Raw genomic sequence first — 15957 nt, forward strand, 5'->3', positions numbered from 1 at the left:
ATCCTCTTTAAAAAGTTTACACGACTACAAGAACATACAGACAAGTAAACAAAATTAGGAAAGCAATGCATGAACAAAACAAGAAGTTCAACAAAGAAATAAAAACATGAAAAAAATACCCCAAAACAGAAATACCAGAGCTGAAGAATACAATGACTGTATAGAAGAATTCAATAGGGACTTGACCATACAGAAGAAAGCCAGTGATCTAAAAGACAAGTCATTTAAAATTATACAGTCAAAAGAGCAAAAAGAATGAAAAAGCCTATGAGACGTATGGGACACAATCAAAACAAGTAGTATCTGCATTATGGTAATTCCACAACAAGAGAAAGAGAAAAGGACAGAGTATATTTAAAGCAATAATGGCTAAAACTGACTTTTTTGAACAAATAAAAGCTGAGCGAGTTCTTCACCACTAGATCTGCCTTACAAAAAGTGCTAACAGGAGCTCTTTAAGTATAAATAAAAGAAAATTAACATTGTAAAAACATTAAGAAGTTAGTGTAAAACTCACTGGTAATGGTAAATATATAATCAAAGTTAGATTGTATAACATAACAGTGGTGCGTAATCCACATACAACTGTAGTTTAAAAGTTAAAAGACAAAAGGGATAAAAATAACCATAACTATAATAATCTGCCGTAAATTACAGGATATAAAAATACAGGTAAACTGTAACATAAATAACCTAAAATGTGAGGGAAAGGAGAAAAGTGTAAAGTTTAGGAATTTTATTGAAGTTATCAATTTAAAATAAGGTATTATAATTTGAAGATATTTTATATAAGCCTCATGGTAACCATCAGGGAAAAACCTATAGTATTTACACAAAATAAGAGAAGTTAAAGCATACTGATACCAAAAGACATCAAAACACAAAAAAGACACCAGGATATGAAACAATGAAAAATGGACCTACAAAACAGCCAGAAAATAATCAACAAAATGGTGATAAGTCATTACCTATCAATAACTGCTTTAAATGTAAATGGATTAAATTATCCAATCAACAGACAGAATGGCTGAATGGATAAGATCTAATGATATATTACCTGAAAGAGACTCACCTTAGTCTTAAAGGCACACATAGACTGACAGTAAAAAGATGGAAAAAAGACTCCAAGCAAATTGTATTCAAAAGAAAGCAGGGGTAGCTATACTTATATCAAACAAAATAGATTTTAAAAGGGTAAAAAGAGACAAAAAAAGGTCATTACATAATAATGAAGAGGTCAATATCAATCCAAGAAGATGACATAGTAATTGCGTTTGCACTCAACTTCAGAGAGCCAAGTAACAGAGCCAGAAGAAGAAATAAACAGCAATACAATAACAGTTGGGGACTTCATACCCAACTCTCAACAACACATTAATCATCCAGGCAGTGAATAATAGCAAATTTGAACAACACTATAGACCAAATGGATATAATAGACACATACACAACACTGAATCTGGCAACAGCAGAATAAACATTCTTCTCAAGTGCACATGGAATATTTTCAAGGATAGACTGTATGATAGGCCACAAAATCAATCTTACAAATGCAAGAAGACTGAAATCATACCAACTATATTCTCTGACCACAATGGCGTGAAAATCAGTAGTGATAAGGAAAACTGGAAAACTCACGAATACAAGGAAATTAAACATGATTCTCCTTAACAACCAATGGGTCAAAGAAGAAATTAAAGGGGAAATAATGTGTCTTGAGACAAGCAAAAATGGAAACACACAAGAAACCAAAATTAATGGGATGTAGCAAAAGCAACTCAAAGATGGAAATTCACAGCAATTCACACATTAAAAAACAAGAAGACCTCAAATAAACAATTTAAGTTTACACTTAAGGAACCAGAAAAAGAATGATAAGCTGAGCCCACAGGTAGAAGAGAGAAGGATCAGAGCAGAAATGAACAAAACCAAGAACAGGAAAATAATAGAAAAGATGAACAAAACTAAGAATTTGTTCTTTGAAAGGACAGACATTGACATTGACATTTGTCCATTGACAAATCTTTGGCTAGATTAACCAAGGAAAAATGAGGACTCAAATCAATGAAATTATAAATGATAAAGGAGACATTACAACAGATACCACGGAAATACAAAAGATCACAAAAGGCTACTATGAACTATATGCCAACAAACTGGACAACCTAGAAGAAATGGAAAAATTCTTAGACACATACAACACAACAAGACTGAATCAGGAAAAAAAACCCCAAATCTGAACAGTCAATTACTACTAAGGGGAATCCATAATAAAAAATCTCCCAAAAAAGAACAGTCCAGGACAAGATGGCTTCATAAGTGAATTTTACCAAACATTTAAAGAATTAATGCTAATCCTCTTCAAACTTTTCCAAAACACAGAAGAGAGGGAACACTTCCAAATTCATTTTACAAACCAGCCAAAGACACTATCAGACAACTACAGACCACTATTTCTGATGAACATAAATGAAAAACTTCTGAATACAATACTAGCAATTTGAATTCAACAGTGCATTAAAAATATTCACCATGATCAAGTGAAATTTATCTCTGGGACGCAAGATGGTTCAACATACAAAAATCAAGGTAATACATTACAAGGTAATAATAGAATGAAGAAACAAATAATATTACCATCTCAATAGATGCAGAAAAAAACATTTGATAAAATTTAACATCTGTTCATGATAAAAGCTATTAAATTAGGTATAGAAGGAATGTACCTCAATACATTAATACAGTATATGATAAATCCACAGCTAATATCATATTCAATGGCTAAAGCGTGAAAGCTTTTTTTCTAAGTTCACAAACAATACAAGGGTGCTCACTCTCACTACTCCTATTCATTATAGTACAAAAGGCCCTAGCCAGAGCAATTAGGCAAGAAAAATAAAGGGCATCAGGATAGGAAAGAATTAAAATAGTCTCTATTTGCAGGTGACATGATTTTATATATAGAAAATTCTAAAGACTCCACCAAAAAACTGTTAGATCTAATCAGTGAATTCAGTAAAGTTGCAGGATACAAAATTAACAAAGATCAGTACTGTTTCTGTACATCAATAATGAACTACCTAAAAAAGAAAATGCTACCATTCAAAAAGCATCAAAAAACAGGATAATACTTAAAAGTGAATTTAAACAAGAAGGTGAAAGATTTCTACACTTAAATCTACAAGACATTGATAATGGAAGTAGATACAAATAAATGGAAAGGTAGATAGAGTAGAGGTAGAAAAGCAGAGATGCATTACAAACAAGCAGTAACCAAATAAAACAATTTGCTAGTGTTAAAAGATGTATATTGTAGTTTCTCTGTGGTCAAAAAGAGACAGGGGTTTACCCTCCTTTCTTAAACAACCAGAACAACCGAGGACATATGAAACTGTTTTCAAACATCAGCTTAACAGCACTGCAGGATGGTGATTCATGAGAGAAGGGAAACACAATAGATGAACTCAATGACTGCCTACTTTGCTGCCCAGAGGGTTTCGAAGCCAGTGGAAATGGCAGCCTGAACAATCTGGGAGCTAATGTAGGGCTGGGAAAATGAGCTGTTCCCATCAGCCTGAGAGAAAATCCCTTTGAGGACCCTCAGGAGGTTATCAGTAGTGGGAATAAATAAGCCCTGTTAACATAACTATTATAGATATACTGCTTACTGAAAGGCAGATTGTCATTTCATTCAAAAGATGGAGTGTTTTAGTTTTTTTTTTTTTTTTTTTTTTCAACGTTTATTTATTTTTGGGACAGAGAGAGACAGAGCATGAACGGGGGAGGGGCAGAGAGAGAGGGAGACACAGAATCGGAAACAGGCTCCAGGCTCTGAGCCATCAGCCCAGAGCCCAACGCGGGGCTCGAACTCACGGACCATGAGATAGTGACCTGGCTGAAGTCGGACGCTTAACCAACTGCGCCACCCAGGCGCCCTATTTTAGCTATTCTTAAACTAAGAACACACTGTAACTTAACTAAAAGTGACCTTAATCTTTATCTTGCAAACATTAGAACATACTTCCTTTTATTGCTTTTCCCCAAGATTTTACCTTAGGTCTGTGAAGTTCTGTTAACGTATTGCTTATACAACAAAGTTTATGCACATCTTAAACACTGAAAAGAATGCACATGTTGGACCACAGCCTTTCAATTACTGAAACAAGATTTTTTAAATTGACAGTTATGTAACTGTGGAGTATTTTTATATTAATGTTTTCATAATGCAATTATGTTTTTCCTGTATGGTTTAATAAATTCTTGAATAAAATGTGGTGGATACACTTCAAAGAATGGAATGCACAGTTGTCTGTTGTTTTACACTTTCTAGAATCAAAGGGATCTTAGAGTAATAAAAACGGTGAGTTTCCAGAAAGATCTATCTCCTATAATATTGTTACTGGGGATCCAGCATCACTGTAATGACTACTTTAGTTATTTCTTAACAGTATCAAGTACTTAATACAAAAATGACCTTAACCATCCAATTTTTCCTCCTAAAACAATCAAAAGAACCAAATGCCCCTCTCCCTATTTCCCCACTGCCCAGAAAAATCTCAAAATCAAATACAAATATATAAGAAACTTATTTACCCATTGAAGAGTTTCATCTGGGCAAAGCAGACTTACCATAAACAAGTTATTATTTTTTTGATGTGATACTTTCAGGTTATTTCCATTTATACATTTAAGCTAACAAAAATTAATACAAAAATAAGAATATGATTGAAACGGCTAAGAAACAGCTTTTTAGTACAATATTTTTGTTACTTCTTACCTCTTTCTGTAAGATTTCTTCTCGAACTTGAGAAACTACCAGAGACTCCTGTTTACCCTGCAGTTCGTTAACTTGATTTTGGAAATGTTTTAGAAGTACCTATGAAATTATGTTAGAAGCACTGAGTTAATAGAAGTCTTCTCAAACATTATTTGAAAAATATCAGAAAACCAACTAATGACGTGTTTTTGTAGCAAAAAAAAAATCCTAATATTTTTAAATTACCAAATTCTAACAAAAATAAAATGTCACAGGAATCAAGTTCATTGAATAAATTAAGCTGATTGAATGCATTCATTATTTTCTTTCAATATTTAATGGAAAGTATCACATGTATGACAAATAATGGCTGTGTAACTACTTGGCTTCTTTATCTCTAATACTTTTCTTCTGAAGGCCTGAAAAATACCTTTTAAAATAAACCTCTGTAAAGTCTAAGCATTTTGAAGATAGCCAATACTGTCTTTATTACTTTGTGATTAAGTAAAATAATAGCACAAGCCTATTAATAAGCATGAAATAAATGTCATGCTTGTATTTTTTTGGCAACCTGAAATAGATACTTTCATCAAGGATCTTAAAACTTAGGAAAATATGCATTTATTACCTCTAATACTTTTACTGTTTTTACCATCAGACTATGCTGACTTCCATTTAACTTATAATTTACAATATTACATTTAGAACTCTGGGAAAGTAACACTTAGGGCAGGCACTATGGCATAATGACACTACTTTTCCCACCTCTCCCAACTACATAATATATAATAACTTGATATAATGTTTATACTGCCCACTGACACCCTACTCCTATGGGGAAAAAAGCCAGAGAAGTTATCTGCAACTGCTGTACAAAGATTGGGTGGCTCAGTCGGTTAAGCGTCCGACTTGAGCTCAGGTCATGATGTCGCTGTTCATGGGTTCTGTGCTGACAGCTCAGAGCCTGGAGCCTGCTTCGGATTCTGTGTCTCTCCCTCTTTCTGCCCCTCCCTCACTCATGCTCTTGCTCTCTCTCTCTCTCTCTCTCTCTCTCTCTCAAAAATAAATAAATGTTAAAAAAAAAATAAAAAGCACTTTCTCATTGAAATATTAAAATAGTCAAAGTTCTTTGTTTGAATTTAAATTACAGACCTCATTTCACACTAAAATACCCCAAATGCTTCAACATGCATCTTCTTACAAGGACATCTCACAAAACCACAACAGCATTTTCTTTAATGTTTATTTATTTTGAAAGAGAAAGTGTGTGTGTGTGTGTGTGTGTGTGTGTGTGTGTGTGTGCACGCACATCCATGAGTAGGAGAGGCAGAGAGAAAGGGAGAGAATGAATCCCACACTCAGTGCAGAACTCAATTTGGGGCTCGACCCCATGAGATCATGACCTGAGCCCAAATCAAGAGTTGGATGCTTAACTGGCTAAGCCACCCAACAACATTTTTATGCCTAAAAAATTTACAATAATCTCATAATATCTAATACCCAGTCCATACTTAAACTTCTTAGTTGAGCAATTTGTTTTTAATCAAGATACTATTAAATGATTATTAAAGGGAGAAATAATGGTAAGATAATTGTTTCTTGAAGTCTTTCTCCCTCAGCTTGTTTTTAAAAATTAAAACCTAGAGAAAAGAACACAGTGGACCTATATTCTTTAATTTGATTTACCAACTACTAACATTTTTGCCATATTTGCCTTATTTTTCTTTCTTTTCCTGGGATACACCATTTGAAAGTAAGTTGCAGATACAAATTCTATTTTAATGCTGTTTTTTTCAACTTGCTACCATCACAGTAGATAATCATAGATGTTCCTTGAAGATATACACACTAACCAAAAAGGAAGATACACTTTTTTAAAGAAATGTGGATAAGCTTTCAGCATATTCTGTCATAATTCTAAGAAGACTGTTTCATAATGGCTACAAGCTGTGTGCATATCTCTGTTCATTATTTTATCCCTAGTGCTTCATTGTCTATAGACCCCGAATCATTATTTGTTTAATGAATGAAAGATAAATGGGCAAGAGAACGACTAGATTAATTACTTGTCAGCTGGGACTTGGGTAGAGGGAAATGATTCAACATTCAAGTTCAAGTACTCAGTTCTCAACCACAAAATGTGATTGACCATACTTCTACCATTTGTTACAAATGACTTAGGAGAAGAACTATTTGAGAAATATAGGGACAAACTGTGAAACCACTTATTTACAGAGAATAGTTTTAAAGTAGAATAGTTAAATGGTAACGGCATCCTCTCCTACTAAAAAAAATCAAGTCAATATTTTCTCATTTCTACTAAAAAGTGAAGTTAAATGTTCTGTTAACAGTCCTGAAAAAAATAATTTTAAAGCCAAGGAAAGTTTGTTAAAGTTGTCTACCTCTTGAGTTGCTATTTTACGATTTAGTTCAGCTACTTTGGAAGAAGAATTTTCTACTGCATTTTGGCAAAGGAGTTTCTCTACTTCCCTCTGATGAGATGCTTTGAGAGATGCAATGTGTGCTGCAGTATCTTCCTTGACCCTGTAGAGCAAATCAAACAAAATCACACATAAAAACAGCTCTTCAATTCAGAGTTAGCATAAAAATAGTGTAGGAAGCTTGGAAATTAAAGAGGCATAGGGAAAGAACACCATTACTTACTGCACTTTGTCAGGTGCTTTATACATTATTGCTTGTGAGTTCTTACAACCACACCATGAGCTCACTATTGTTTACTGAATTTTATAAGGGCAGAGTTGAGTTTTGGAAAGAGTGATGTCTCTGGAGTTCAGATTAGGAAGTTGCAGAGCTGGGGTTCAAGCCCAGCACGGTGTTAGACCTCAAAATCTGGGCCTTCCACTGGCTCCCTAGCCTGGGGCTGTACTTTCTGAGAGAATGGAAGGTTCTAAATGTTCTGTCTGGATTTAAAGCAAGGGCCTATTTTATCTTCTTTTGTTTATTTACTTTTTTATTTAAAAAAAATTTTTTTTACGTTTATTTATTTTTGAGAGACAGAGAGAGAGCACAAGTGGGGGAGGGGCAGAGAGAGAAGGAGACAGAATCTGAAGCAGGCTCCAGGCTCTGAGCTGTCAGCATAGAGCCTGATGCGGGACTTGAATTCACTGACTGCGAGATCATGACCTGAGACAAAGTCAGAAGCTCAACTGACTGAGCCACCCAGGCGCCCCTATTATTATTTTTAAATGTTTGTTTATTTATTTATTTTTAATGTTTATTTATTTTTGAGACAATGTGAGAGACAGAGTGCAAGCAGCGGAGGGGCAGACAGAGGGAGGCACAGAATCTGAAACAGGCTCCAGGCTCTGAGCTGTCAGCCCAGAGCCGGACGCGGGGCTCGAACTCACGAACCGTGAGATCACGACCTGAGCTGAAATTGGACACTTAACTGACTGAGCTACCCAGGCGCCCCAATGTTTATTTATTTTTGAGAGAGAGAGAGAGAGACGGGGGGGGGGGGGGGAGAGAGAGAGAGAGAGAGAGAGAGAGAGAGAGAGAATCTGAAGCAGGCTCCAGGCTCTGAGCAAGTGTTCAGCACAGAGCCCAATGTGGGGCTCGAACCCACAAACTGTGAGATCATGACCTGAGCTGAAGTCAAATGCTCAACTGACTGAGCTACCCACGCACCCCAAAAAATGATAGGATTTTATTCAAAGCAGATATTTAGTGACTCACTGTTGCTATAAACAAATTTATCAGTTGCTTATTTGACTATATGAACATTTATTCGTGGAAACAGTATGGAAAAGCATAAAAATCTAAAGCACTTATGACACAACTGAAGTAAAAAACAAAAAACCAAATAAACAAAATACCCCACTGGCCTAAATCTGGGATTAGGAAAGGTTATTCTTTACTTATCAGGCCCACAGCTGTCTGAAAAACAGATTAAGCAATACTAAAAAATTATAAATTATATATAGGAAAACTTATAGGATAAATTTCAATTTTTTCTAGGAAAGAATGCAATTCTTTCCAAATAGCTTTATTTTTATTATCACATTGAGAACTAAAAACACAAGGTTTCAATCTGGAAGCATTCAGACACAGCTGCCCATCATTCAATAAGCATTTGTCTGGTGCTTGCTATGCTCACTCTGCTCCTTTACCACGTTGCAAAGAAGTATAATCTTATATCAGTTCTCAAGGAGTTACCAGGCACTGGCTGATCAGTGCTTTCTTGATATTCAATACTGGCACATGGTATATAAGTTATGGAGGAGTTGGAAGTGAGAGCAGGAAGTTTCCTGAGAGGCTCTCGGAGATATTTTGTGGAAGAGGTAGCACTTGAAACATGAACGAGCAAAATGTAGTAAAGACCTTCAGCAACTAAGGCCCACACAGAAGTCTTGTAATGGTGATGGCACGTGAGAAGCCACATGGAGTAAGTTAGTCGTGATACTTCAGGAAGCTGGGATTCAGTGGAGGGCAGAGTAACTCAAATACAGGGATATTTAAGAATATTAATGGTTTTTAAGCAAAATGATTAGGGGAGACAGAAACTAAAATCAGGGAGATTAGGGTGGGATGCTGTAGTAAAGCAAGTAAGGCTGCACTACAGTAAGGTAGAAAGTGAAAGGAGACCTATTTATAAGGAACCACCCCCATAAACTGTGAGCCCAAGAAATAAAGGAAGTAAAAGGTGGACTTGACAACTGAAAAAATATGGTGCTAGATGGAGATGGGGAAGCTGTGAGGGGAGCTAGTTTATAGGTAAAAAAAGGAATAAAATTTGAGATACTACTGAGTCCAAGAGGAATAATCCAAAAAACCCCAGTAGATTTAACATCTGAGCTCAGGGAAGAAAACAGCCTTGAAAAGTAAATCGGGTTCGTGGTTCATAGAAGCCATAAGAATACATGAATTTAGCAATGGATAAAGAACAGAGAATAAACAGAAAGTTGAAAATAAACCCTGGTAGAAGTCTGGTTTTTGTGGAAGGAGAATGAAGAGTCAGGAGTCGGTTAAAGGTACAGGAGAGGCGTACTAGTCACACTCCCTAGTGTGAGTCATGGAGGTTATGGGAGGAAACCATTTCAAGAAAGAACAATGTCAAGGAGAATGAAAATGGAGAAAACACCACTGGACCAGGAAAGAGCACTACTGAGAGATCACATTTAAAAGAGTGCTGAGGATAAGAGTCCTGGTTAAGAGGAAGTGAGTTGCAAATAAGACGCTACTTGTGGAAAAGTGTTCCTGACAGAAAGATGAGTAGAGACTTGGTTTGATGATGGACAAAAAGATCTGAGCATGTTAGAAGGCTCAGAGGAAAGACAGTAGACAGTACCTGGTGATTCTGAGAAGGAATGAGCACAAAAGTTCTTTAAGGCATGAATGGATGTGATCACTAGATTAACTTTAAGAGTTATTTTGGAAAAGAGGACCTTTCCTCTTAGAATGTCAGCTAGTTTTAATAACAGCAGTTTTCTGCGGTCTGCCCATGGCAGTCATAAATGATGACATTCATTTATAAGAAGGCCCAGTGGGTCAGCTTATTAACACCATCTGGAAAACTGCAGAAAGACAAGATCAGTCAGGCCAAGCACATGGTTTAGGCTGACACAGAGATTCAGGCTTATCAGGATTTGGAATTCAACAGGTAGAGGATCCTACTCTGAAAGAGATCTATGCTTAGCAATGCAATACAACTTCATAAAATTTGGTGATGAATTCAGTTGAGGGTAAAATTGATAATCTAGAGGAAATCTATCTTATAATTTTGGCATTTTTATCTTTTTATATCCCCATATATTTACAAATTCACATTTTACCTTTTCATGGAATTTTCAAATTGGGTCACTGCTGCTTCAGATTTCATCCTCAGCTCATTCCTCTCCACAATTAATCTCTCCAGTTCATTTTTCAATCTGCAGTTTTCTTGTAAAACCTCTGAAACATGGGAATCAGTAAAAGTGTGTGGTTGGTAACGCTTGCCATCCAGGGTTCCAGGGAATGCGTTAGCACTTCCTTTACCTGAATGCAAACCATCTTTCTTCCCCCTTTTTGCAGTCACTTCCTCTCTACCCTTAGAGTTCTGATTAGACAGCATCATCCTTCTCTCCTTCTGGAGCCTCTCCACAGTTTTTGAAAGGTCTTGTATTTCTCTCCCCTTCGCAGCCAGCTCCTCGTTGAGTCGCACCAGTTTAGCTTTAGCATGAGCCTGTTCTACCTGGAGTTCTATAGACCGGAAATCGTTACCATCTTTATCGCTTTTCTTGAGTTCCAATTCAGCATTCTGATGTTTAAGAATGTCTATTTCAGCTTCAAGGTTTCTTACAGTGATTTGATGGGCTTCCTTGATGTCGTCGAGCTCCTTCTCTAGTGCTTCAACCCTGGAGGAGCTGTCAGGCTGGTTCTGGGGTGCTTCCTTCAATTTGCAGGCAAGTAGCTGCTCCTGCTCCTCTAGTCTCTGTTCATACTGGATCTGCAGAAAGGAATCCATGTAACGTCAAACCACTGATAAGCATGTCACTTGTTCCCAAAGCCCAGCATTCTACTAGGTCCTACCTATTCCTTCATTCAGGCATTCATTACATGTTCTGATGCTTCTAGTTCTGTTCCCTGAGTCAGTCCAATGGGCTGAAGTCCTAATCTTTAAAGAGCATAACGTTATACGTTCTCAATATGTTGTATAATTTCATAATTAACGTGTTGCTTTATAAACATTATATAACATGTTTCTGTACACCCCAAAACTTGTTTTAAGTATCACAATCAAACCTATTATTGTGTACCTTTCTCTATGCAAACTGACAAACTATACTCTGAGGATAAACAGGGAAAGATATCGGGGGCGCTGAAATCTTTAAGAGATAGCCCGTTTTCAACTTGCTAGTATCAATTTAGGAATCTCATAGGGAGTAAGTCAGCTTGGATTTGTCACACTGCAGCTTTATTATTATAAACAAAATAACCTAAGCAGGTTACTCTGCAGAGGGGGCACAACAGTGTTCATTCATTCAATGAATATTTATTGAGCTACCACTGTGTGCCAGGCACTGTACCAGATTCTAGAGATAAAGAAGTCCAGCTCATGCCTTCAAACAGTTTATAGCCTGGTCAGGAGAGCGATGGAAAATTTCAGTGTCCTATGATAACTGTGATAATGGGCCTATGAATATGGTGCAAAGAGGACGAGGCTCCCCCTGTGTGCCTGAGAGAAGGGGGAAGAGTGAATAGAGGGAGCACATGTAGGTTTGGGCTTGAGAGAGGAATGTAAATTTGGGGATAAGTGGAAGCAGGGACATTACAGAGGTAGGAAGAACACCTGCAAAGGCAATCTAATGCTTGGTGTGTATTGGGAACCAGAATGAAAGGAAGAAGTGATAAAGAGTGAGCAGAGACAGGAATGGGACGGGCTAAGGAAGCACAAAAAGAGAAAAATCAGGGTGAAGAGATTTAGATATATAAAAATCAGGTAGAGGGTTTGAATTCTAGCCTCTATGTGGTCACTGGAATGTTAATAGTAGCTGTAATTACTATAATCATTTATTGAATGTTTGCTATACTCCACATAAGGCCGTGGGGCTTTACATATATTTTGCCACTCAATCCTCCCAATATCCTATGAATTAAGGATTAACTAATTAAAATATTTTAACATCTACTCTGTGTCTTGAATGATGGAACACAATGGTGAGTAAAAGCAGAACAGTTCCAGCCATCACGAAGTCCGGAAGCTAGATGGGGAGAGAGATCACTCATGATCCAATCGAAACAGCTGTGAACATGGTAGACACAATGGAGAAGTGCATGGAAAGTGCCTCTAAGATAATTTGTCTACCAGGGAGTCCACGAAGCTTTCACTGGGGTAGCAATGCTTGGATTAAGAGCTAAAGGGCAGGAACATCTCAACTGAAAGAGGTGGGCAGAGCATACCAGTCAGAGGTAAGTGTACAAACTTCTGTGGCTGCAGGAAACATGGCAAATAGGAGAAACACATATGACTGGATGAGAAAGCAAGAGGGGTGTGGCTATACATGGATTTATAGGCCATTTATTTAACCTAAGAGGAACAGGAAGTTATTGAGGGATATAAATAAAGGTAGGTGTGTGTGTGTGTGTGTGTGTGTGTGTGTGTGTATGTGTATAAGACACAGATGTGAAAATATAATTATGGCTTTAGCATCAAGAGCTGATTAGAGGATGGAGTGATGTGGGTATGTGTAAACTAGTCAGGAGATTACAATAGTTATCCAGGTCATTGTTTCTTAATGATGGCAGCCGAGTAACACGGTGATGAAAAGGAACAGAGGAATTGAAAGAAATTCAGGAGAAAAAGTGGCATACTTGGCAATAAGTCAGTTGTAGATAACAACTCCTCTTACATATGAGGAGACAGAGGCTCAGAGGGTAAAGTAACTAGCACAAAGTCCGGTCTGGGGACTGGAGGTTGGTCTGACCCTAGAAAGCCTGTGTGTTTTCCATCATGCCACAGTCTCCTATGGATAGGAGGCAGTCTGCTAAAGGTGGTGTGGGGGGTCACATGAACCTGATGGAAGGAGGTCTGTGGTGAGTGTTTAGGGGAATGGAAGAAACTGATCAGTCACAGCAAGAGGATTGCCAAGTAGCACCAAGCAAATTCCCAGGATCAGACACCTAGACACCTGTGACAGCTCTCCTCTCTCAACTATGCCACCTCCTCACAAACACAGATCTATGTGAGAGGAGGAGCAGAGGAAGAGATGGGTGAGCTGGAGCAGAAGGTAAGGGAGGTAAGTATGGTTGAAAAGAGGGTAGTTAAAAGAGAAGTACGCCTTGGAATTTAGGACAGGCGAACAAAGAAAACCAGGTAGGGGGCTGAGAGATTTGAAAGAGTATGAAATAAAGTAAAGCCAACTTCCTTGACATGACCTTAAGTTAACTAGCAGGCCAATGTACTTCCAGGTTTTCAACCTTTTACTGTTTCTGGAATCTAATATTCTATCATCTGTTGCTTCTCTCAAGATAGAAATCTGTGGCCTGTGGATTTGAGGCCTCTGACACTCACCAGCAATAGCACCTCAGGCAAGAAGTTAAATTGTGAACATCCGTTCCCTCATCTGTGAAGCAGAGTAGCAATATCTGTTTCTCACTGGTGATTGGAAAGATGATGCAGGATGAACTAAAATGTTCGTGAAAGCATCTAGCAAGAATTACTGTAGAAACTGTGTACTAAACAAATTTTTAAAAGTAAATTAAATATCACATCTTCTTTCACACTTGGTCATCCTACTACCTGTATTTTCTGATTCATTCCTCACAAAGGATTAAACTCAGAAAGTAAGACATTTTCAACCAACATTGCCCTGCTCCCTGCTCTACTCCAAACATACTCCTGTCTCATTTCCTCCCCCTTGTCTAGGGAAATTTCAAGAAAGTATTTTCTTTCTTTTTTTTCTTAATGTGTATTTGAGAGAGAGAGCACATGCACAAACAGGGATAGGAGAGGCGGGGGGGGGGGGGGGGGAGAGAGAGAGAGAGAGAGAGAGAATGAATCCCAAGCAGGCTCCACACCACAGTGCAAGATCCCAACATGGGGCTTGATCTCATGAACCTTGAGATCATGACTTGAGCCAAAATCAAGAGAGGGCTGCTTACCCAGGCATCCCTCAAAAAAGTATTTTCACCCATGGTAACTAAAAAACAATTTTATACTGAATATACACCAGACATGTTTTACTTTGCCTTTTCATAACTTAATTACCACTAATTCTAGCATCACTGAGAGGAACACTGTGCTTGATTTTCTACGCTTGAAATAAAAAGAAAAGTAGATAAAGGAGAGCAAAAAAGATAGGATGGGTCTAGGTTTCTTTTGCATCTACTGACATGCATGGTAAAGGTTTTAGAGGGAAGGATGTTTAAAATTATTTGTTAAAATGAGACCTAAGAAGTGCCCAGCTCCCACAATACTGAAACCTTGAGATCTGAGCCCCATGTCCATGGCTAGATGGCACCCACCTTCATCTTCTGGAACTGTTGTTCCATGGTACGAAGGCTTTTCTTTGCTTCTTCATCTTTGCCCTCCAAATCAGCCTCTAGTTTTTTTATCCTTTTCTCCATAAAGTCCACTGTATTCCTATCCACTGTATCACCAGCTGCTGATGCAGCCAGTATTAAAGCAGGTAAAGAATTGGGATATCTTCTCTTTAGAATTCCTTCCATTTCCTTAACCTATTAAAATATTTTTGCATACACGTAAGATCACAAATATATTAAAATTAAGCAGTTTCATGTATAAATTGAGATTATGCGCTATCAGTCATGTCTAGATTTCAAAGAGATGTTTATATCACATCACAAGACTGAATCATATGCACAGAAACACAGATTAATTTCAAATTTTACATCCCTAGATTATCTGATTTTAAAACCCTATAGTTTAATGTCTAATTTAGTACTGGTTACTGGTTAATTTACAGAAATCCTCTTACATTTACCTGAAACAGATCTTGGGACTTTCTACTGTACTAGTAATAACCAATCTTTCTGAAGAGAAAGCTTTTTCCCTTCCCTTTTTCCCACAGACTCCCTTTGATGATTGTATTTATACTATCTATTGATTGAAAAATGACATCTGCATATGAATGTACAGAATTTGTACAATAAACACACAGCTTCCTAAGCACCTGCCCCTATGTGCAACAATCTCCACCCTACCCCAACCCTCCTACAAATGTCCCCCTCCAACTGAAGTTTATTTTTTTAAGTTTTTTAATGTTTATTTTTAATTTTTTTATGCTTTAAACTTTACATCCAAATTAGTTAGCATATAGTGCAACAATGATTTCAGGAGTAGATTCCTTAGTGCCCCTTACCCATTTAGCCCATCCCCCCTCCCACAACCCCTCCAGTAACCCTCAGTTTGTTCTCCATATTTATGAGTCTCTTTTGTTTTGTCCCCTTCCCTGTTTTTATATTATTTTTGTTTCCCTTCCCTTATGTTCATCTGCTTTGTCTCTTAAAGTCCTCATATGAGTGAAATCATACGATTTTTGTCTTTCCCTAATTTCACTTAGCATAATACCCTCCAGTTCCATCCACATCGTTGCAAATGGCAAGATTTCATTCTTTTTGATTGCCAAGTAATACTTCATTGTATGTATATATACCACATCTTCTTTATCCATTCATCCATCGGTGGACATTTGAGCTCTTTCCATACTTTGGTTATTGTTGATAGTGCTGCTATAAACATG

At 37.3% G+C, this 15957-nt stretch overlaps 1 protein-coding gene across 6 annotated transcripts in view; it reads right to left on the reverse strand.

The window, feature by feature from the left end:
• The window catches only part of CEP162 (centrosomal protein 162), a 119064-nt gene that overhangs the window by 22998 nt on the left and 80109 nt on the right, over positions 1-15957 (reverse strand). For 3 of the 6 annotated variants that reach the window (XM_045498931.1, XM_045498934.1, XM_045498937.1), the window contains 4 exons: positions 14720-14932; positions 10549-11201; positions 7159-7300; positions 4778-4876 (listed from right to left, as the gene is read on the reverse strand). In XM_045498931.1, coding sequence (XP_045354887.1) covers positions 4778-4876; positions 7159-7300; positions 10549-11201; positions 14720-14932 — 1107 coding nt within the window. The remainder of the gene's footprint in view (positions 1-4777; positions 4877-7158; positions 7301-10548; positions 11202-14719; positions 14933-15957) is intronic. The other 3 variants (XM_045498936.1, XM_045498933.1, XM_045498935.1) reach the window with 3 other exon arrangements.

This window comes from Leopardus geoffroyi, chromosome B2, assembly GCF_018350155.1.
Source record: "Leopardus geoffroyi isolate Oge1 chromosome B2, O.geoffroyi_Oge1_pat1.0, whole genome shotgun sequence".
NCBI classification, from domain to species: Eukaryota; Metazoa; Chordata; class Mammalia; order Carnivora; family Felidae; genus Leopardus; species Leopardus geoffroyi.